Source organism: Podarcis muralis, chromosome 2 (genome assembly GCF_964188315.1).
Source record: "Podarcis muralis chromosome 2, rPodMur119.hap1.1, whole genome shotgun sequence".
In the NCBI taxonomy this organism is placed as follows: Eukaryota; Metazoa; Chordata; class Lepidosauria; order Squamata; family Lacertidae; genus Podarcis; species Podarcis muralis.
The window spans coordinates 82,764,420-82,786,523 of record NC_135656.1 but is presented as its reverse complement, the minus strand read 5'-3'; the positions used below and the strand labels follow the sequence as shown (position 1 = coordinate 82,786,523).

Sequence of the window (22,104 nt, the reverse complement as noted above, 5' to 3'; positions counted from 1 at the left end):
CAGGCCTTCCCATGGAAAGCAAAACAATGTGGTTTCCTTCTATCCAAATTTACCACAGGAGAGCAGGAGGCTGCTCCTCCTGGATGAAGGAAACAGCTTCTCTATGAGCAAGTGCCATTTTTCAAACTCAAATCTGCCTCACTGAAATGAATGAGACTGGAAGAGCCTTTTTTTCTATAAACAGCAATTGAGCTCCTTTTCTGCATGGTTGTATTTTGCAGCACTTTTGAGATTCCACTGAGCCCTGAGCCCAGGCCTCTTAGAAATGGACTGCCGCCGTGTTTTCACATCACAGCCAATACACAGACAGGCCAATGTCCAGGCTCTCTTCCCATACACCAGAGTCTAAAGTTCAGTCCTCCACATCAGTTTCAGGATATATATATATTTAAGTCCTCATGAAAATCCACCAGCTTTGTAGTGCAATTTTCTCCTAACAGGCACGTTTGCATGCAATTGTGCCTCACATACACAATTTTGCAAAGCAATTATCCCCAAAATAATGCATCTGTGTATGTTATTTTGACTAAAATATGTATTTTTAATGGATACTTTACCCAAGTATATGCATTCTTGTAGAAATTTCTCTGCTGGAGAACGGCACTGCAAAATTCAGAGTCTCGAAGGATGGCTGAGTTTCAATTCATGTACCATTTCGGTCCACCTTTAAATGCAGATGGAATTGAATTTCTCTCCCATCTCTAGAGGATCTTTTTTTCTGTCAAGAGGCATTATGCCTCATGTGTAATCTGCTAGAGACTGCAAACCAGCAGTGGGCAAGGCCAGAGCCAAAGGCAACCCCCCTTTCCCCTTCACTGTTACTTTCTGCCACCCCTTTGTTTTCTTGGCCACTGCCAACCCAAGCCAGAGAGGGAGAGCATCATTCCCACCCACTGTCAGGAGCAAGCCAGCAGTAAATCGCACAAGGCAAGTTGGAGTTAACTCTTTATTAGCAAGAGCATGATCTGCACAGACTTGGCAGTGTTTCAGGCCTAATGAGCACAGCAGTTCATCCCCAGGAGGTCTTGCCCCATAGATGAGTTGCTGGGATTGAAAGTCTCCACCTCTCCTCAGCCGTATAAGTCCCATCCTCTCCAGGGTTTTCCCCAAGCAATCAGAGAATGTGCCTGTGAGAAGCCAACCTCTCCTCCACCCTTTTCGTGTCTCTTCTAGTTCTGGGGCACCAATGGGAAGGGAAGCTTGTCACAGCAGGAGGGAGAGACACCTGTGACTCTTCACTAGGAGGACTTAACTCTGCCTCTGGCCTCCTTCCTCCCTTGCTTCAGCTTCTGCCTCTGATTCTGGACTTCTCCCTGCCACAGACTCCCCCAGCTCACTCAACCCTATTGCCTCTTCAGCTTCTGACACTATCTTCTCCCTCTGACCACTCATCATTGTCCCACCACCAATCCTTGGGCTCCAAGCCTTCTTCCTTGAGGGTTCCCCAGCTAGTTCCTCCCATCACCAAACAGCCTTGGCCCAGTATACCTGAAGGAGCGTCTCCACCCCCATTGTTCAACCCGGACACTGAGGTCCAGTGCCGAGGGCCTTCTGGCAGTTCCCTCACTGAGAGAAGCGAGGTTACAGGGAACCAGGCAGAGGGCCTTCTCGGTAGTGGCGAGGTAGTGGCGCCTTCCCTGTGGAACGCCCTCCCATCAGATGTCAAGGAAATAAACAACTATATGACTTTTAGAAGACATCTGAAGGCAGCCTTGTTTAGGGAAGTTTTTAATGTTTGATGTTTTCTTGTGTTTTTAATGTTCTGTTGGAAGCCGCCCAGAGTGGCTGGGGAGGCCTGGCCAGATAGGCAAGGTATAAGTAATAAATAACCGTCATCGTCATCATCATCATTCCTCTGCACACCAACCAGTCAATGACATCCAGCCCCCCAGTTCCACACACAAAAGAAAGAAAATTGTATTATTTTTATTATTATTAAAATGTTGTAATGTCAAACTTTGTTCAGCATACACAAATTGTTTGAAGCTGTGTGTGAGTGGGGTCCATTATTCAGATCTTTCTTGGTCTCTCTTAATTGGAGGGAAGGAGAAAGAACATTGTATGCCCCACAAGAGAATGCATATTAGCAGTTGCTAAGCTGCTTATGGGGAGAAGGGGGGCAGGTTACGGGGAAAATGGAACTGTTTCCAAAATTACAGAACTGCACAGGTGTCGGGGTGATACCTACACCCCTGCAGGAAAATGCAGGTAGACATTCTCTTCAGGCAAAGCAAAGTATCCAAACGGCATGCATGCAACAGCTCTTTAAAGCAGGGGCAGATGGTGGCAACTCCCTGCAAGAGATGAGCTCTACCTGCACTGTCAGACACAAGCAGGGTTTGGAGGAGAATGGGCAATTCTCCAGATGGCAGCTGTTTCAGCAGGAACTTGAAGCTTTGGCAAGGCTACATCTGATGCGTAGGCAGTGACAGCACAGACAGAGCCTTGGGTGACTGTTCAGCGTAGGCATATAAAAGGTAGCAGCCAAATAACAACTAGTATGACTAGAATATCACACCTGGCTGGCTGTTAGCCTGCTCTGTTCCCATTAAAGGTAAAGGGACCCCTGACCAGTCGTGAATGACTCTGGGGTTGCGGTGCTCATCTCGCTTTACTGGCTGAGGGAGCCGGCGTATAGTTTCCGGGTCATGTGGCCAGCATGACTAAGCTGCTTCTGGCAAACCAAAGCAGCACACGGAAATGCCATTTACCTTCCCGCCGGAGCGGTACCTATTTATCTACTTGCACTTTGACGTGCTTTCGAACTGCTAGGTTGGCAGGAGCAGGGACCGAGCAATGGGAGCTCACCCCGTCACAGGGATTCGAACCGCCGACCTTCTGATCGGCAAGTCCTAGGCTCAGTGGTTTAACCCACAGCACCACCCGTGTTCCTCTGTTCCCATTATGGGAATCTAAAATTCAACTAAGAGCATGCAAATCGAGTCATGCATTCTAACCCAACAACCACACTTTAAAGGACTTGAGCTTAGCAGAACTACCTGAGCCCCTGGATATAAGAGTCACTGTTCACTAATGTCCATAATATTGGTTTGGATAGTTTGCTGCTAACTCCCAAGCCAGGAAGTTACTTGCAGTGTTCTGCTGGAGGCCCAGAGAGAACGTGCAGGAGCATGAATTGCACATCACTGAATGGCACAACGCCCAAATAAAAAAGAACTTTTATGATGACACTGATTTAAAAATAAAGAACCGGTTCTTTATTCATGCAGGGTGGTTCTCCCGGCGCCTTGCGTCTTAAAAGGAGAGCAGAAAACTCTGCTTCTGTTGTGGGACAGACATGATGAATTTATCATAAAGGCAAAGGCAGAAGAAGGCTGCCCTCCAAGGGTTTTTCCTAACTCGGGCTTTCAAAACAATGCACTGCTAAAACCTTTCTGTCCCTCTACAAACTAAATGTCATATGAGGATAGTTCGGTCTAGAGAAGTGCAGCCACTTTGGAAAACAGGAGAAAGCAAATCTCTCTCTCTCTCTCTCTCTCTCTCTCTCTCTCTCTCTCTCTCACACACACACACACACACACACACACACTGCAAGAGGGCTGTAATAAAGCCCAGTCTTGGAACAGCAAGAAAGGTGAAACAGAGGTGAAGGTGATGTCATGCTTAAATAAATTGTATGAGGCAGGCCTTTAAACAGTTACATGCTCCAGCCTGAAAAAAATCTAAGCCCCTTCATTGTCACTGGTGAACTGGACAGCTTCTCATTAAGCACTTAGTAGTGCATATATGAATAACAACAGTTAAGGATTAAATCTATTGTAATCACTTTAATTACAAGAGAGGACTCGTATGGAGCAAAAAGCCGCTAACAGACACAGACAGAATTTCCATCCCTGCTCTAATAGGCTCAACACGTTATGCTATTTGATGCAAAATTTAGCTCAGCATCCCCATAAGGATCACTAATATAAGCGCCACAGCCACCGGGATTTAAAACCAGACAATGGTGGGGAGAGAGATGTTGTCGGTTCCTCTGTTTACTGATCTCAGTAAAGCAATATGCCCATTTCTTTCTCATACAAGACTTGCAGCAAGTTCTGCAACAGGGACACACCCAGAGTAAGAATTATTCTCGGTGACTTCCCCCCCCCCTGGGGTGCATTAAACCCAAATATCCTGTTTTGCCGCAGTACTGAAGAACTCCCATTTCACAAGAGAGATTGTTCAGTGAAGGTTATGCGTTATTCCTGAGCGTCAATAACTTTTTTGTGAGTATTTGGAGCTTGCTTTTTAACTAAACATAGTCCAGTGGCGCTTGCATTGAACATCCATCTGGATTTGCTTGCGGAAAGCTAGACAATGTTTCTTATTTAATGAGCATTTGCTACGATTTGCTTGTGGGGAGGTTCGACAACGTTGCTTCAAAGGAAATGCTATCCCGTGTGCTCCAATGCATTTCCCTGTTATGTACTGAGTTGAATAGGATCCAAAAGGCAGCAGTCTGATTGGTCCTAGAACAACAGAGTTCAGAATGCAGCAGTCTGACTGGTCCACAGGAGCCACCCAATCCAGCTCCAGGTGGAAGTGAATCCACAACCTGATTGGCCTACAGGTGAATCCCAGAATTAGCCAATCACGTGGGGCCCATTGTGTAAATAATGTATATAAAGCAGACATTCTGGGGGAACTTCCATTCCTCCTCACCACTGTGAGCTGAATAAAGAGCATGAAATCCACTCTCGATTCCGAGTATATTTCACCTGTCACTTTCCTTATCGCAAAAGCCTGATCTTTGGAGGGAAATCAGTTTGTTGCACATGACCTCCACATCACCTTTAATTTGCTTGAATGCAATGGAATCCCACCCCCAAATAAGAGGCAGTCTGGAAGTGCCTCCACATTTCTTTACCTGAATGGCCCAAGAAGGGAATAGAATTAAACAGGTTTGGATTTGCCTACAAACAGGGTGCCATTTACTCAGAACTGTTTCCAGAGGCTGGCATCAATGGGCCTTTGCCAAGGCTTACATCCCTGTAGGGGTGCAGTGCCAGTCTCTGGAGACTCCTTCCTCTGTTTCTCCCCGTCTTTGCACTTGCTGTCCATTCACACATGCACTCACATTCTCTTTTAAATCCAAGCATAAAAACAAGCATTATAGCATATCAAGACTATCTCTAGAGTGTGGATATTTAGTTTGGAGGGGGTGGATTGCAAACTGAATAAGATCCCAGTATTATGAAAACATTTAAAAGATAACTAGAGTTTTCTTTCAGTTTACATTTTAATTACCGTATTTTTTGCTCTATAAGACTCACTTTTTCCCTCCCAAAAAGTAAGGGGAAATGTTTGTGCGTCTTGTGGAGTGAATACAGGTTGCACAGCTATCCCAGAAGCCAGAACATCAAGAGGGATTGCTGCTTTCACTGCGCAGCGATCCCTCTTGCTGTTCTGGCTTCTGAGATTCAGCATATTATTTTTTCTTGTTTTCCTCCTCCAAAAACTGGGTGCATCTTATGGTCCGGTGCGTCTTATAGAGCGAAAAATACGGTAAGTCCTTTTGCCGACATGACACTGACTTCTGAAAGCCGTACCAAAATAAAATAAAATTTTAACTCCTCTGGTTTTTGTAGGCATTAAGATGCCAGTCTCTTTGAGTGGTAGGTGACCAAGTCCTACTCAGAGCAGACTGACTGAAATCCATGTACTTAAGTTAGTCGTGTCCATTAATTCCAGCAAGTCTGCTCTAAGTATGTCTTAGTTGGATACCACCCTTTGTTTTTATTTCCATCAGTTGCTGCAATGTTGATCAAGCAATTACTGGATAAAAGCACACATTTTCCCGATCCCCTCAAATAAAAAGGTGGAAAGTTTCCTTCCCCCACCTGTGCAAGAGATAGACCAGCAATGGCTCAAACACAGGGATGCTATGTATCACGTTTCAAAAGGTACTACGGCAGTCGTAAACGCAAGTTTAGAATACACAAATACTTACAAATTAGAAGAAACCATACCTTTAGCACTTACATCTGGGAAAGAAATGGAGTAGCCACACAACTACATTATGGTCCCATGAACTCAGCAGCCCCACAGAAAAGCAGAAGGAATGCTGAGAACCAAAGTGTGCCTACAAAATTATTCTGAAGTTGCAATATGTAATCAGCATACTTTGGAATGGATCCACTGACTTATTAGGGATACTCTGGAGTAAGCGTACAATAGGCTACAAGCAGGGATGGGGAAACTATGGCCTTCCAGATGATGCAGAACTGCAACTCCCATCATCCCTGGCTGTTAGCCATGCCAATTGGGGTTGATGGGAACTGGAGTCCAACAACTGTTGGGGAGCCACAGGTTCCCAACCACTACACTATTGCCTAAGTACCCATACCACTCACTGTAAATTATAGCTACTGTAGACTCGACAATGATGTTTGCTGTGTGTTTCTTGGTATGGGAGATTTTCAGAAACCTCATTAATGTGTGTGGGTTTTTTGTTTTGTTTTGTTTTGGTTTTGGTTTTTAAAAAAGGAGCATCACAAATAAGAAGATGAAACAAACCTGGTTCAGAAATTTCACTCAGCTAAAGAGCTGGAACTGCAAATGAGTACAAATACCTAGAAGAAGGAAGGCTGATCATATTTTCTAAGCTCTGGTCCAATAAACTTGAAAATGCATCTGATAAATAATTCACTTTAGAGTACCCTAATTAGATTTTATTTTTACATGTAGACATTCCCCCCTCCCCTCCCAGCCAAGACATTACCATTCACAGAATTCACAGAATTCATTAAGAAACTCAATTATTTACATCAAAATAACTCAGCAGAACAAACAATTAAGAAAAGAGCTGAGAAAACAGCTCATCCCAACTTTAACCTGAATTGGATCACTTGTGCATCTATCTACATACAGCATTATTGCTTGGAGAAAGTCCCATCTAGATGGAAAAAAATGGCTCCAGAAATGGCTCCGCTTGGTTTATTAACTGCACAGAAAGATCACTTTTCACAGGGAATATGCTAACCGCTTGAATCAGGAACAGTCCTGTTGATTTCAGTAGACCTAAGCTCCGTGTGTGTGTTTGTTTAGTACATAGTCAGTGAATTTCCCCCTTGAGTCTGAATCCCGAAACCAGTTACCCCAAAATTGTTTGAATACTACAACCATAAAAAAACCTTTCCTGATTCAAATCAGATTATACCAATTATTTCAGCATTACTGACTATTAAGGCAGTACATACATAAGAAACGGAGCTCTTGAGGGATACAAAAACTCATCCATAATAAATCAGTGTAAACATTGCAGAGTTGCAGATTCTCCAAAACTTCCGTGCCCTTAAAATTTTATGCATTGCCTTCCTTCTCTGCTGAAATCATAAATTGATGAGCGACATAGACAGCACTTTAGCAACCACCTGGATCCTAAGAATCATTTGTAACAATTGTTTATCATGCAAGGCCATATATACTAAGAGGCAGGAACATCCCTTCGCTCTCAGTCTATGAAGTTTTGCTCCTTACTGATTTTTCCTATATGTTTCAAGATGAATGTCATTGGCATCTACATTCCAATTAGCCAGATATTATGCTAGATCACATAACACAGCTGCATAAACCTAGGAGTGGCCAGTACATTCTGTGATATAGAATTTTCTGAACTGAGGTCATAGTCTAGTTAATATATAAATAATTATATTACATGTATGCTAAAGGTAAAGGCCAATGGATATGCAGGGTACATACTTTCCGGATAATTCAGGAACTTCGCAAAGAAATTCACTAAAGTCAGAAAGAATCTGAAAGATCTGTCCTTCTTCCAGCTTCTTCTCATGTTACTAGATTTACAATTCAATGAAAAATTACCAAAGACAGTCTAAGAAATGGGTACATTTCTGGCAAGGTAAGATAGGTCAGAGGCTCTCCCGACTCTGTCTAGCTAGCATGCATGTTATCTAGCCCAAGTTGGATAGAAAGGAGTGGGAAACGTTATCAAAAAATAGACGGAAAGTGCCTGAACGAAAAAATTAAGAGTCATAAATCTGATGGCTCTTTTACTACACCCAAAATATCTGGATAATGTAAACTTTATTGGACTTTATTGGACTCAGTATCCCATGAGCCACCTCACTGACGGTCCTACAAATTAAAAATATCAATTAATCTGGTTTCTTCAGGGATTTTGGCACAGTCACCAAGTTCTGTATGAGACCCCTGAGAATTGATCAAATCAGCAGTATTTCATCATAACTGAAACATCTAGCTTAAGGGTTCAACTTGACAGTGGGCGGTTCAAGCCAGCTTCTTATTGTGATCCATATTCTGTACCGTAGCTAAAAACTCCAGGAGGAGCTTTGCCGTCTTCCTGGGCCGTTCCACGACTACCGAGTGTCCACAGTTTTCCAGAATGTGTACCTGACATCCAGGAATCGATTTTGCTAGGATGTCCGCTCCTGAAACATCTAGGACCTAGACGAGGAGAAAAAGGATTCAACAAAAGAGGAACTGGTGTCACTCATGTGGATGACATGCTTGTCAAAGACCGTGGAAACATGCCAAAGGGGAAGCAGAGGGCAACCTTTTGCTCAGTTCCTTGGCCTGGATCAGAAAAACTGTCAGAAGAAGCATTCAATAAAGGCTAGCATTGTGATATAATGTGCCTCTTGAGGATGGCGCGTTTTGTTTTGTTTTAATTAAGACTGACGTTTAAACAAAGTTGGCTCTAATGGAACGCCCAATACAAATAGCAAGAGCATGTGGGTAAAAGCCTCAGCGCCTAGGGCTTGCCGATCGAAAGGTCGGCGGTTTGAATCCCCGCGGTGGGGTGCGCTCCCGTTGCTTGGTCCCAGCGCCTGTCAACCTAGCAGTTCGAAAGCACCCCCGGGTGCAAGTAGATAAATAGGGACCGCTTACTAGCGGGAAGGTAAACGGCGTTTCCATGTGCGGCTCTGGCTCGCCAGAGCAGCGATGTCACGCTGGCCATGTGACCCGGAAGTGTCTCTGGACAGCGCTGGCCCCCGGCCTCTTGAGTGAGATGGGCACACAACCCTAGAGTCTGGCCCGTACGGGCAGGGGTACCTTTACCTTTACCTTATGTGATCTTTATTTGGATTGCAGAGGAGGTGTCAAAGCTGCATCCCAGGTTCTGATCAGGGCCCCCACACTCTTACCATTCACTCTTGCATTCACACAACTGCTAACTGATCCAGTTGTGCCGCGGTTAGTTTGGCCCATATGAAAACATTAGCCGAGCAACACTCGACCAAACTGGAGGAGGTAACCAACGATAATGGGGATGCAAAAACAAAGAAGACACACACTCACACTCCCGACAGCTGAGCACTAAACCTGAATTTAATATATAAACCAAACACTGTATTGGTGTATCCCCCAGATTTGCATCAACCCACATTCGTTTTTTCCTGATGACAGTTCATTTCTATGGTGCCAAAGCACAGGAAGACTTCATGTAGTAAGAAATCTCACACAGATCTGTCTCCTGCTCCACCCCTATCTCCCAAGACCTCTGCCCTGCCCTCAGTTCCCCACACATTTCCTCCTTGCCTGCAGATCTGTAGCTAAGGACTGCCCCATTCAACAATCACGCTATTTCATTCTGTGTGTGTGGCATAAGCACATGAGCATACACAGAAACCACAGTGTTCGTTTCCCCACAAACAAACACACAGAGCGTCATGGACAAATGTTAAAACTGCCTATCGGTCTCATGAGAACGGCTGTCAGTGCTGGAACTTCTTGACATTTGAAGCAGCTCATCATGGTCAACTCTTATGGACCAAAAATATTTCAGCTTGCAGGGCTGATTTGTACCAGCTCCAGCATTGCTGCAGTTGCTCAGCAACTAGGGACATGAATGCTGGGAGAGAAGAGAAAGAGATCAACTACCAGCAGGAAATAGGATACGTTTGTTGGAGGCTTTCTGAACACCACATATCCTTAGCCCCCAAACCAATTCCTGTACCTGCTCATCCAAATCAGCCTTGCTTATATTCAGCTTTGCCCTCCGTCCCCATTCCCGCCCCCCCGGTGCTCCTTCATACACAATCATTTCCTCCTCCTACTCACTGATAATTTCTTCACATTCCCCTCATTTCCTTCCCGTAGTTAACGTTTTTCAGCTTTCTTCTTAACCGTGCCAGCAAATCGTAGAACAGTTCCCCTTTTTAGTTGTCATGGCAACGTCTCTCTCTCTCGCTAACTTACAGATCTTGTGCTAATGGTACCTTTTCTCAAAACACATTTGGAACTCGGGGTGAATTGGTATTCGGCGCAACCTTTTTTAAAAAAAATAATCATACAACCCTCACTCATCCCTCATCCAACCGTTTTGTACAGGTGTGGGAGCACAACATTCCCATTCAATTCAATGGAGCCAGCAAATTTGTATGCACAGGAGTATGCACACAGGTCTGCTACCTCTGCCAAAGTGAATGGGGAAATCTTTGAGCACATGTAAGAGTTTGGCGTGTCCAATGGAGAAGGAATGGGCAGATCAGTCGATTTGCACCTTGAGTCTGTGTACGCTCCATATTTTTATAACACATATACATACAACCCAAAGAATCCTGGGAACTATAGTCAGTTAATGGTGCTGGGAATTGTAGCTCTGTTAGAGGAACAATTGCAGTTTGAATGCGCGCATTCATTAAAAAGCGAGTTCTGTCCCATGACTGTTATTTTTAACTTTATAAAACTTGTATTTAAATATGTATTTTACTGTTTAAATACATATTTTACTTCAGCGTATGCATTTCTAAATGAATTTCACCCAAAAATGCATTTTTATTTTTACACATTTCATTAAGTTTTTTTAGAAGGGGGAAATCCAAAGAATAATGGTGTTCTGATCTGCACAAGGCAAGTCCGTCTCTTTAAAAATGTGGACCAACAAAATTCTCCTCTGCCTCTATGTGCAATTCTCTCATCCAATACCATCCCCTCATCTTCCACTACATTTAATCCAGACAAAAGTCCACTTGAGCAGGCAGGGATCTTTCGTTCTCACACATTACATAGCAGGAAAATGAGCGGTAGAAGACAGGGGCAAATGCAGCTTTCCTCATCTGATGAGGTGGGTTTGGTCTTACACCATATAGCACGTTTGCTCATCTTTAAGTTGCCGTCATTATCTGCCTGCTCTCCCTATTGGTTACTCCGCTGTTCTAATTTATCTTTATATGTTGCACTAAGGAGAGAAGAGGAGAAGGAAGCAGAAACAAATTGGCTGAGGCACCTGATCTTGCTTTCCCCAGATGATCTGCGTTGCAGCTTTGATCTTGCTCATGTTTTCATAAAGCGAGTTGACGGACTTCTCATCTGCAATCTCAAAAAACACTTTCCAGAAGAGGAAAAAGGAGGAGGAGGAGGAGAGAGGGGGAAAAAATCAGTCTAGCTCAGCTTCATTGCACACAACTCAAATTTTAACGAGCTGGGTTTTTTAACCTTTTACTCCTATCTCCCCGCCCGAAGAAAACCATCATGCAGTTTGGGTCAATGAAACTGCAGAAAGAAGAAAAAAGATTTCCCACAGCATAAATAACAAAAGGAAAACCTTCCTGGCCAGAGAGGGATGTGCACAAAAGCCTTTGGAGGAAGTTGCCTTTCTTCAAAGTCACTTGATGTGTGGCTGACATCAAAATCTGCATCCCCACGTCCTGTTCTTCGCCACCCATCCCAACACTTCCCCATATAGTTTAGGCCATAGGTGGGAATCTGTGCCCCTGCAGAAGTTGCTGGACTACAACTCCCATCATCCCCGACCACTGACCATGCTGGCTGTGATTGATAGGGTTTGGAGTCTAATTTTATCTGGAGGACCACAGGTTCTCCACCCCTAAGCTATGTGCCTGCAATTCCAAACCTCTGCTGTGAGACACAACAGTCAAACAGAACCTCAAGATCCAGGGGGCTGTTGATCATACTCGATTCCAGGGGAAAGTGTCTGGCATGGCCGGAATGGGGGACTTGTGGTCTCCCAGGTGTTGTTGCACCACAATCCCCATCAGCCCCAGAAAAAATAAATCAGTTTGCAGGCCCCGCAACCCAGAAAACTGCGGGAGTTCTGCATGACAATCTTCCCGCCTTTTCCACAGGATCACACTCCAGTGGCTCACGTGACAAGTCGTGAGGCGGCATGCACGGTGCTCCCTGTCCATGCTTTGGGGCTTGTTTGTTTTTGGCCTGACACGAACATGCCTTGTTATTTCAGCACGGAAAGTCATGCCCAAAAGGTATAGCCGAAAAGAATGGCAGAACTTAGAGGGAGAAGGACAGCATAGAGAAATTACATGTGTCAATGACGCTCACTGCAACATGGTGGTGGTGAAGCAGTGGAACAGGCGTACACACTGTGGAAAGAATGTTAGAAAGTGGGGCCGAAGTGCCTTACAAACAGTTGAACTAATGCAGTAAACCCCACGTGTGAATGCAGCTGTGGTCCCACTGATTCTGGAGGGCCAGAGGTTCTCTCCATCTCTGTGTATGACCATGAGGTTAGTTTCTGGCCTGTAAACTTCCCAAGGGTATATGGGTGGTTGCTGTTGGCAACAATAAAATAATAAAATAAAAAAAATAAAATAAGACCGGGTGCACCTTTGGTCTGAGGCAGAGGAGTTCTCCTTTCGTTCCTATGGTGGCATACACAAAGCCTCAGCAATCCCCACTGTTTCATTTCCTTAAAGACGTTTTTAACAGGTGTGCTGCTTCAATACTGGGCCAAGCTGCCGTCCCAGGGCCTTAAAACCAAATCACACCATGGGGAGTGGGGGGAGCAGGCAAGCATTTGACCCACGGTGTAGCCTGCACCTTCAGATAACAGAAGCGACCAGCACCAGTTCCAATCCCAAGCTAGAGAAATGACATGATGCACTTACATTTGCGGTAGAAGTCATTGTGCGGGATGCGGACATCAACGAGGCCCTGCAGGATCTACAAACACATAATGGCGTCTTAGAAGAATGGCTTGTGGGGGGCAAGGCTCTCAGGGGCTTCTAGCCACTATGGCTATACTCTGCCTCCACTGTCAGAGGCATCGTGCTTCTCCACACCAGGTGGGGAGAGTGTTGCTGTGCTCAGGTCCTGCTGGCAGGCTTCCCACATGCATCTGCTTGGGCACTGTGAGACAGCATGATGCTGGACTAGACAGGCCCCTGGCCTGAACAAGCAGGGCTCTTATTACGTCCCTATGTTACGTAACAGGGCAAGCACACCATGTCCATCTGCTCCCCCTCTCTTTCCCAGTAGGAGTGGTTTTCTGGACACACCACAGAATCCATGCTGGCAATCAGGACTCTTGAACACTTGAGCATTGCACAAAGCAGCCGAGGAGTAAACCCACTTGGAGACGCACTGCAGCAAGTAGAGGCAGGGAACCTGGGCAAACAAGCTTTGGGGCTGCTAGAAAGAAGAGAGCCAGCATGGAATGCACTCAAACTAAAAATTACAAATCTGTAGCGCACGGCAGGGGAACGTGAGGCCTTCCAGAAGTTGCTGGACTACAACTCCTATTGTCCCCAACCACTAGGCACGCTGGCTAGGGAGGGGGGAAGGTGAAGGGCCTCAGGTTCCTCACCCAAGCTGTAAGGCGAAAGGAGGCACATCTTCCACATAGAGAAAGTTAGAATCCTGCTTCTGAAAGATCGCAGAGGGGAGGATGAATCACAGCTCTGCACAATTTTTAAAGCAATTGTTTTGCACTTTGCTTGCCCTGTGTAAACCCACGCAGCTCAGACTTCAAGGGAAATCAGGTTTCCCTGTCAGGGAAAGCTTGGCTCTTCAGAACAGGCTGCACACACAAACACACACACACACACACACACACACACACACACACCACATCCATTTCACTTGTTCTTCCCAATTTTAAAAATCATATCTTGCATATAGCACCTCGGTATCTATCTGCTCTCTGTACAAACACCCACATGGCTACTAAGGAACATTCAGCACAGAGCTTGAGAAAGGCGGAGAAGAATTGATGCTTTGGAGAAGGAAAGCAATACCAACCAGATGAAAATGTAAAACACAATCTGAAGCAAGTGGCGCTGAGTTCAGCAGAGAACACTCCCAGGAGGCTGCAGTTGTGCTAATCCTGTTATATTGGCCATTGTGCTAAAAGTAGGGCTGTCCCTTGCTATGTTGCGTGAGTGTGTGTTATATAACCTGGACTCTCCTTGGAGACTGTTGTGATGAGGTCCTACACTTCCAAATTTATCAGTACACCATGGGTTAGGTTCAAATCCATGGCTTTCAAAATCCGCTATACCTCATGGATTTTGAGATAAGGAATTATATCTGAAGCTCAGAAACCAGAAAGCTAAACACGAGGTGTACAAGAGTGTGTTAATTTCCAAGTGTTACAATTTGTACAGTTTATTTGTGACTGAGGTACTGATTCACGGTGGGTTTTGTTTTTTAAGTTGAAAAAAAAATAGGACTTCCTATCATCAAGCCTACCTAGGGACCAGGAAGCAGCTGTACAGGTGCTGAACTAAAATTTTAAGGATTAAAGGGGCAGAATTCATTCATAAATAGTAATTGAAGCCCTTCTTTTTTCAACAAGACCTATAACTGGATTTTGTTTTTGTTTTTTTGTTTTTTAACCCCAGTCTGTAGATGTGTTAGATTTGAAACAGTCCTTACATAGAAAATCGTTTCATTTTTACATAGGAAACACTTCTTGTTTTTATTGCTGTTGTATTCGTTGTCAAATTGCTTTAAGGCACTTTATAGGAAGCGATTCACAAATGGAATTCATTCATTAAAATGCATGTTACCTCAGAATCGGTACAAGCCAACCAGTTAGGAGGCCGCATCGTGGGTGGCGGGAGGAGGGGGTGGATACTGTACTTTGCTTTAATCAAATGTTTACCAAGGCAGCAACCAGCCTCGACTTAAGAAGAACAGCCTTGGGGTGGGGGTGAGGGGGCTACAGAAGATTCCCAATTAAGGGCGCCTCTGCCATTCATACTTCTCACCTGCTGGGGCACTTTGAAGCGTACGTATGAGCAAAGCTTTAACATTTCTGCCATTTCCTCCGGGGTGGATGGAATCAGGGGAATCTGGCTGAGGGACTTAGACTCCTTCAGCTCCCTCAGTTGCTTAACAAACTTGCTTTCCGCGACAGGCGGCAGCCCTGCAGGAAAAAAGAGAAGAACAGCCATATGCTGAGCTCCAGAAGCAACGCAATAGGTAGGTGGCCTTGACAAGCCTTTAATTCCTCCAACAATCCCTCCAGAGAAAACATGCCAATTATTTCTTAAAGTCACAAGCAAGGAAGGAGGGGGTGGGGGGTGTCAGGACCTGACTTAATCTTATCTCCCAAGTACAGAACCACCACGTTCGCCACGTAGGGTGAAATGACACTTTGAGCTGCACACATGGCTGTCACCAAGGCACCTCCTGCACGTTTGGATTCCTCTTGGGATATCATAGGCAAAGATAGCCAGGGTGGGGCCCTCCAGATGTATCTAGACTACAATTACCATCATCCGTGGCCATTGACTGGGACGGACAGGAGTTCAGTGATCCAAGCTCTGGGGCAGGCATAGGCAAACTCATGACTACAATTCCCATCATACCTGACCACTGGTCCTGTTAGCTAGGGATGATGGGAATTGTAGTTCCAAAACACCTGGAGGGACCGGAGTTTGCCTATGCCTGCTCTGGGGGATACCGTGTCGGCCACCTTTCATCTAGGGTGACTCAGACTCATGGGGAGCTGCATTTCCCAACCATTGCTGAGTGCTGCTGCTGGTGGAGGGCCTGCAGGATGCTCAGCACTTTGCTGTGTTGACATTATGATTAGGAAGAAGGTAGTTAGACACTGATTTGGTCTTTCCAATAACAGCCACGTGTCTGTTATAACAGAATGGGACTTTTCTGTAGCAGCTCCCCATTTGTGGAATGTTCTACCCAGGAAGATTCGCCTGGCTCCTTCATCAGCATTAGCATCAGAATTTGTTATTTATACCTCGCCCACCTGGTTGGGTTTCCTCAGCCACTCTCGGCAGCTCCCAACACAATATTAAAAACACAATAAAACATCAAACATTTAAAACTTCCCTGAACAGGGCTGCCTTCAGACGTCTTCTAAAAGTCAGATAGTTGTTTATTTCCTTGACATCTGATGGGAAGAGGGCGTTCTACAGGGCAGGCATCAGTACCGAGAAGGCCCTCTGTCTGGTTCCCTGTAACCTCATTTTTGCAGTGAGGGAACTGCCAGAAGGCCTCAGCGCTGGACCTCAGTGTCCGGGCTGAACAATGCGGAAGGAGACACTCCTTCAGGTATACTGGGCCAAGGCCGTTTATACACTTTTAGGCACAAGGCAAAAAAGTTCCTCTTTAACCAGGCCTTTGGTTGACTGATATTCAGTGCCCTTTTAAAATGGGGGGGGGTGTATTGGGTATTGATGATGATGATGATGATGATGTAGGCCTGCCTTTAACTACAAGGGCACAGGGGTAGCCAAGGTAACAAGCACACAAATGCTGTTTTTACCTAGTGTCTTAACGTGTAAACATTGAGCCTAATTCTAGCTTTTAATAGGAGGCGTGGAGCAAAGCTGGATGGATCCTGAGCCAAAGTGACTTGGAGGGTTTGGCAGCTTGTTAGGGATTAAGCGGGATGTCTATGAGGTAGTACAAATCGAAGCTGGGTTCCCTGAAGCACTTTGTGGTGCCTCAGTGATCCGGACATAAACAAAGGTGCATATTAGCATCCGCTGTAAGGTAAAGTACAGGTTACCCTATGAAAAAATAACATCAGGGTGGAGAGATGTGGGAAGGGGCAGCAAACACCACAATGGAGAGAAGCAGGAAGAAGAGCCTCACTGTGGCTGACAAGCTAGTCTTGTAATCAGAGTGAATGACCTTACCTAAAAAGTCAATCCCTTTTCGTTCCCTCCACAATCAACTTTACAAGGTACCTAGAACAAACACCCCTGGACTTCTCTTTTGTTTGCAACTTGACAGGTGTTAATCAATTGCACTCCCAAACTGTAAGGGCTACCCTGTCAGGGAAACCCCTGAGGCAATCTTTCTGAAATCTGGCAGAATTCACGCCTTCAGAAGGAGTGTCCTTATCTACAGATTTAATCCAATTCTGATCCAAAATAAAGTTTTAGATGTTTCCTTTTAAAGGGGGGGTAGGGGAGAATGAAGCTGCCCAGAACAACACCCCCTGGATATATTTGCTTATAATTTGACAGGCTTTAGCCACTCAGGAGCAGCTACAAGGTCTGCAAATTTCATTCACTTCTGCCAAAAGCAGAATTGTGAATAGGGAGGGCGGGTGGTGGTGACAAAAGGAAGGGGACTTAGACTGACCACAGCCCAAATCACAGAATCATAGGGCTGAAAGAGACCCTGAGGGTCATCTAATCCAACCCCCTGCAAGGCAGAAATCTCAATTAAAGCATCTGTGTCAGGTGGCCATTCCACCAGGCAGCCAAAGCACCTTTGACACGAGCAGACTGTTTTCCAAAGCACCAGGTCAGGAACCAATCAACTCCTGTGGTTGGTGCACATCCTGAGTATTTAAATTCACCAGACACATGGACCGTGGACACATCTCCTGCCTCAGGAGGTGAAGTTCATTTGTGGCACTCACCCGCAGGGCATACAAGACTTAAGCTGCAGATCTCCGCTGGGTACTGAGCAGCATAAACTCCTGCAACGTTTCCGCCCATGGAAGTTCCAAGTAGATGGAAGGGTTTCCTGTTCAGATTGATACATTCAACAAACTGAAAGGATGAAAAAACCAACACTTGGGTTACTATGGGGCAGGCAGCAACTGCAGTAGAGTTGGGAGAGATTAGAGGAACTGGATTGGAAATTAATACTCACACAAGTAAAAGCGCATGAGATTCAGCACCATAACAGATGTTAAGGGGCAGCCCAGAGGAAGTTAGGCTATGTGCAGTGCGCTACCTGGCTCTTCTTTCGGTAGTATTAAGAAAGTATTAGTGTTGCTTATGGTTGGGGGGATTGGCTTAACTGTGCTGGGAAGAAGAAGAGTTTGGATTTGATATCCCGCTGTATCACTACCCGAAGGAGTCTCAACGCAGCTAACATTCTCCTTTCCCTTCCTCCCCCACAACAAACACTCTGTGAGGTGAGTGGGGCTGAGAGACTTCAGAGAAGTGTGACTGGCCCAAGGTCACCCAGCAGCTGCATGTGGAGGAGCGGGCAAGCAAACCCAGTTCCCCAGATTACGAGACTACCGCTCTTAACCACTACACCACACTGGCTCTCAGAGCAGGTACTGCAACTTTAACGCAGCCAAATTCTATCCTAGGTCTGGGAAAGCTAAAAACAGGCATCGAAACCCTCTTCAGGTATTCAGAGTAAATGTGTGGAAAGGGTAGTGTTTATTTATCTCATTTATATCCCACCTTTCCTCCAAGCTGGCGTACATGCTTCTCCCCCTCCTCACTGAATCCCCACAACAACCCTGTGAGGTAGGTTAGGCTAAGAGACAGTGACTGGGCCAAGGTCACCCAGCGAGCTTCATGGACGAGTGGGGATTCAAACCTTGGTCTCCCAGGTCTTAGTCTGACACTCTAACCACTGCACCAGGCTGGCTTTCTGTGTGCACACAACCCCATCCTCTTTGTCCTCATCCCTACAGGAAAATTTTGCTCATCAGTCACAAAGGTCTGAAGGGGGCTTCTGGGCATGTTCGGTGCGTGTGGAGTTAAAAGAGGGGAGGGGTGCGCAAAGAAGCCCCCGCCCCCAACATCCCCATGAAAGTCAGCTTCACTTCAGACCAGACCTTCCCATGCTGAGAGGGAAAATCTGATGAGGATGTCTACATGTGTCTGAGGAAATGAACATAGAATCCTTGAGATCCAGAACCCTGTTAAGACAAGGCTCCTGATCACAGGGAGTATTCTAAGTAAACTCTGATGATTCCTCCAATCTCCCTTCAGGGCGTGCATGGCCAACATGGAAAGGTTTGAATAGGCACCCGACGTCCACAGTGACATTGTAGGTGGGACTTGTGGGTGCACCCCTCCTCACCCTTCATTTTAGCCCTCAGGTAAATGGGGCTTCTGTCCCCAGGGGTTCAGAACAGCGGCCTTCGACATTGCTAAGTGGACAGACAGGAAAACCAGCACATCCTATAAACAGGCCCAAAGCAACTGAAAACAAACATCTTACCAGAGGGAAAGCTTGCGAGCTAAGAGTTTGATGGCTGTCCACTGATTCTCAGACCCTGGCTCAGCATTGTCTTTTTAATACATTTGATCTACTTATGTTTATGGAAATGCTGAGAGCATAAACAAGTCTGACAAAGCGGGCCACATATTAGCAGCTCAGCTGCTGACAGAAAGGAGAGGGCCATTTCTACAAGGTAAAGAAGCTACTTCTTTGATAACTTCTCATAACTCAGGATGTACGGGAGATGGGAAAGGAAGTGGAAGATATTAGGCGTGCTCTGCAATTCAGTTCCTTTGGAATACAGTGGTACTTCGGGTTACAAACACCTCGGGTTACAGACTCCGCTAACCCAGAAGTAGTACCTCAGGTTAAGAACTTTGCCTCAGGATGAGAACAAAAATTGTGAGCTGGCAGTGTGGCGGCAGCGGGAGACCCCATTACCTAAAGTGGTACCTCAGGTTAAGAATGGTTTCAGGTTAAGAACAGACCTGGTCTCATGAGACAGAGCATTCCACCAGGCCGGAGCCAGTGTTGAGAAGGCCCTGGCTCTGGTTGAGGCTAATCTAACTTCCTTAGGGCCCGGGACCTCTAGGGTGTTGCTATTTATGGACCTTAAGGTCCTCCGTGGGGCATACCAGGAGAGGCGGTCCCGTAGGTACAAGGGTCCTAGGCCGTGAAGGGCTTTAAAGGTTAAAACCAGCACCTTAAATCTGACCCTGTACTCCACCGGGAGCCAGTGCAGCTGGAAAAGAACTGGGTGAATATGCTCCTATTGCAGAGACCCCGTGAGGAGCCTCGCTGCAGCATTCTGCACCCGCTGAAGTTTCTGGGACAGCTTCAAAGGCAGCCCCGTGTAGCACGAATTACAGTAGTCAAGCCTGGAGGTAATCGTCGCATGTGCTGATTGTATATGTATAAATGCAAGTTTAGAAATAGTTGAAATAATTTAAGTTTTAAAAACTATCCATCTTGCCATAGGATGGAAGGCCATGATGCCTGGGGGTTCAGACATGGCTGAGTTTGCTGTGCAGGTGCTCACTGGGTAATGCCAAGGCCCTTCCTGCTCTCATGATTTTTTTCTCTTTAAGCCAGTCTTTTAGCAGACAGCCCTTCAAATGGGAGCTCTTCCCTTTGTAAAGGAGGAAACAGACAGTCACCTTACAACCTGCAAACCAATTCTTTTGATCACTGATGGGCTTAGATCTTCACAGGACAGGATGTGAAGAATTAAAGAGATTAAGGATTTGAGAGTCAGAACGCAGGCAAGAGAATCTTTTGAGACTGTAAATAGCTGGCATGTCTGCTGGCCACGAAGGAAGGAAGGAAGGAAGGAAGGAAGGAAGGAAGGAAGGAAGGAAGGAAGGAGAGAGCTTTCAGAAGGGAGGGTCGCTGTACTGAAATATTGGGATGTATCTCCAGGGTTTTGCCGTAACCCATCTCCCATCACTCTTTACAACGTTGCTTAATCTTCCCCAGACTCTCCAAATCAAAACACTAATCACCTCCGAACAGTGAGTTCTGAATCAGTCCATGGACTCAAGATGGTGGAACAGAGAGAACATCCCAACCGTTTCCAGGGTCATTTCTGGAGCATTTATTACCTGGTGTATTCGTTTCACTTGCCCATAGATTGAGTAGTCATCTAGGGATGAGCGAGTGGTACCCTCATGGCCAGGCATGTCAACACAAATCAAGTGCAGGTTCTTTGGAAGGAACTGCAGGAAACAAGCATCATGTGGTTAGGATGGAGGAGAGATCACACCAGAAGCAAATCAGAACAAATTTCCAACCACTGCCATCATGGTGGAAGTGGAGCTGAGCAAGCACTGCATTGGCAACGGATGAATTGTATTAACACTGGCCCCATGCAAGCTGTTCCTTAAAAGCTAAAATATATGAAGAGAATTCTTATAAAAGAGAGAGGGAGAGAAGCATGCGCACATGCCATCTTTTGTGTGAATCCTAAGGTCCTCAGCATACGATTTATTTATTTTAAGACACTTTAGGCTAATCCCAAAGAAAGCAAGTAGACAACCTCCCCTCCCAATCTCATCACAATAATTCATTTGCAGTTAGCAAGCAGCAGCCTCACAGGGATCGAAAATAGGAGTATTCTGAGCACAGGTGGCTCCGCAGTAGATGCAGAAGTGTGACAGCCCAAACTTTCCACAAAACTAACAGGGACGACTGTGGGATGCTCATTTTGAGCAGCTGGCTTTCCATACTGAACATGTGGGTGGCCAGAAAAGTGGTACCTACCTTTTCCCATGGTGAAAGCCAGGCATGATCCCAACCAAGTGGACCGTTTGAACTTATCCTCAAGGCTGATTCACCTGTTACTTTTTCAGCATGGCTGATAGCACAAACCCACTGCTGGCACACTAATATATGGATTTTATATCACATGGGTGCTTCCCCTGTAGCAGCGCTGATGGGAGGAAGACATGGCCTGCAGTGGGATGCCTGTGGCCTTCTGGGAGTTACTGCATTACAACTCCCAGCATCCGTGAACTTTGGGCGGATGGGAGCCTAACTACATGCGGAGGGCCGCAGATTCTCCACCTTTGGGATGTACCGTATTTTTCACTCTATAAGATGCACCAGACCATAAGACGCACCTAGTTTTTGGAGGAGGAAAACAAGAAAAAAAAAACTTTCTGAATTTCTGAAGCCAGAACAACAAGAGGGATTGCTGCACAGCAAAAGCAGCGATCCCTCTTGCTGTTCTGGCTTCTGGGATAGCTGTGCAGCCTGCATTCGTTCCATAAGACGCACACACATTTCCCCTTACTTTTTAGGAGGGAAAAAGTGAGTCTTATAGAGCAAAAAATATGGTAATACATACACCGGATGCTGCACAAATCAGCCATAGAAAAGTGACAAGGGCACACTGGAATGGGCTGCAACTTAGCCCAAGAGCAGAACGTTGTCCCTCCCAAGTGAAACTGTTATTTCCTCATAGAG

At 45.7% G+C, this 22,104-nt stretch overlaps 1 protein-coding gene across 3 annotated transcripts in view; it reads right to left on the bottom strand.

Annotated features, from left to right (window-relative positions):
* Positions 1–6,659: 6,659 nt before the first annotated feature.
* The window catches only part of ABHD6 (abhydrolase domain containing 6, acylglycerol lipase), a 33,496-nt gene continuing 18,051 nt past the window's right edge, over positions 6,660–22,104 (bottom strand). For all 3 annotated transcript variants that reach the window (XM_028719146.2, XM_028719144.2, XM_028719148.2), the window contains exons 4-9: positions 20,742–20,855; positions 17,588–17,720; positions 14,955–15,112; positions 12,852–12,906; positions 11,213–11,313; positions 6,660–8,427 (exon numbers count right to left, since the gene is read on the bottom strand). In XM_028719146.2, coding sequence (XP_028574979.1) covers positions 8,251–8,427; positions 11,213–11,313; positions 12,852–12,906; positions 14,955–15,112; positions 17,588–17,720; positions 20,742–20,855 — 738 coding nt within the window. In that variant the 3' untranslated portion in view covers positions 6,660–8,250. The remainder of the gene's footprint in view (positions 8,428–11,212; positions 11,314–12,851; positions 12,907–14,954; positions 15,113–17,587; positions 17,721–20,741; positions 20,856–22,104) is intronic.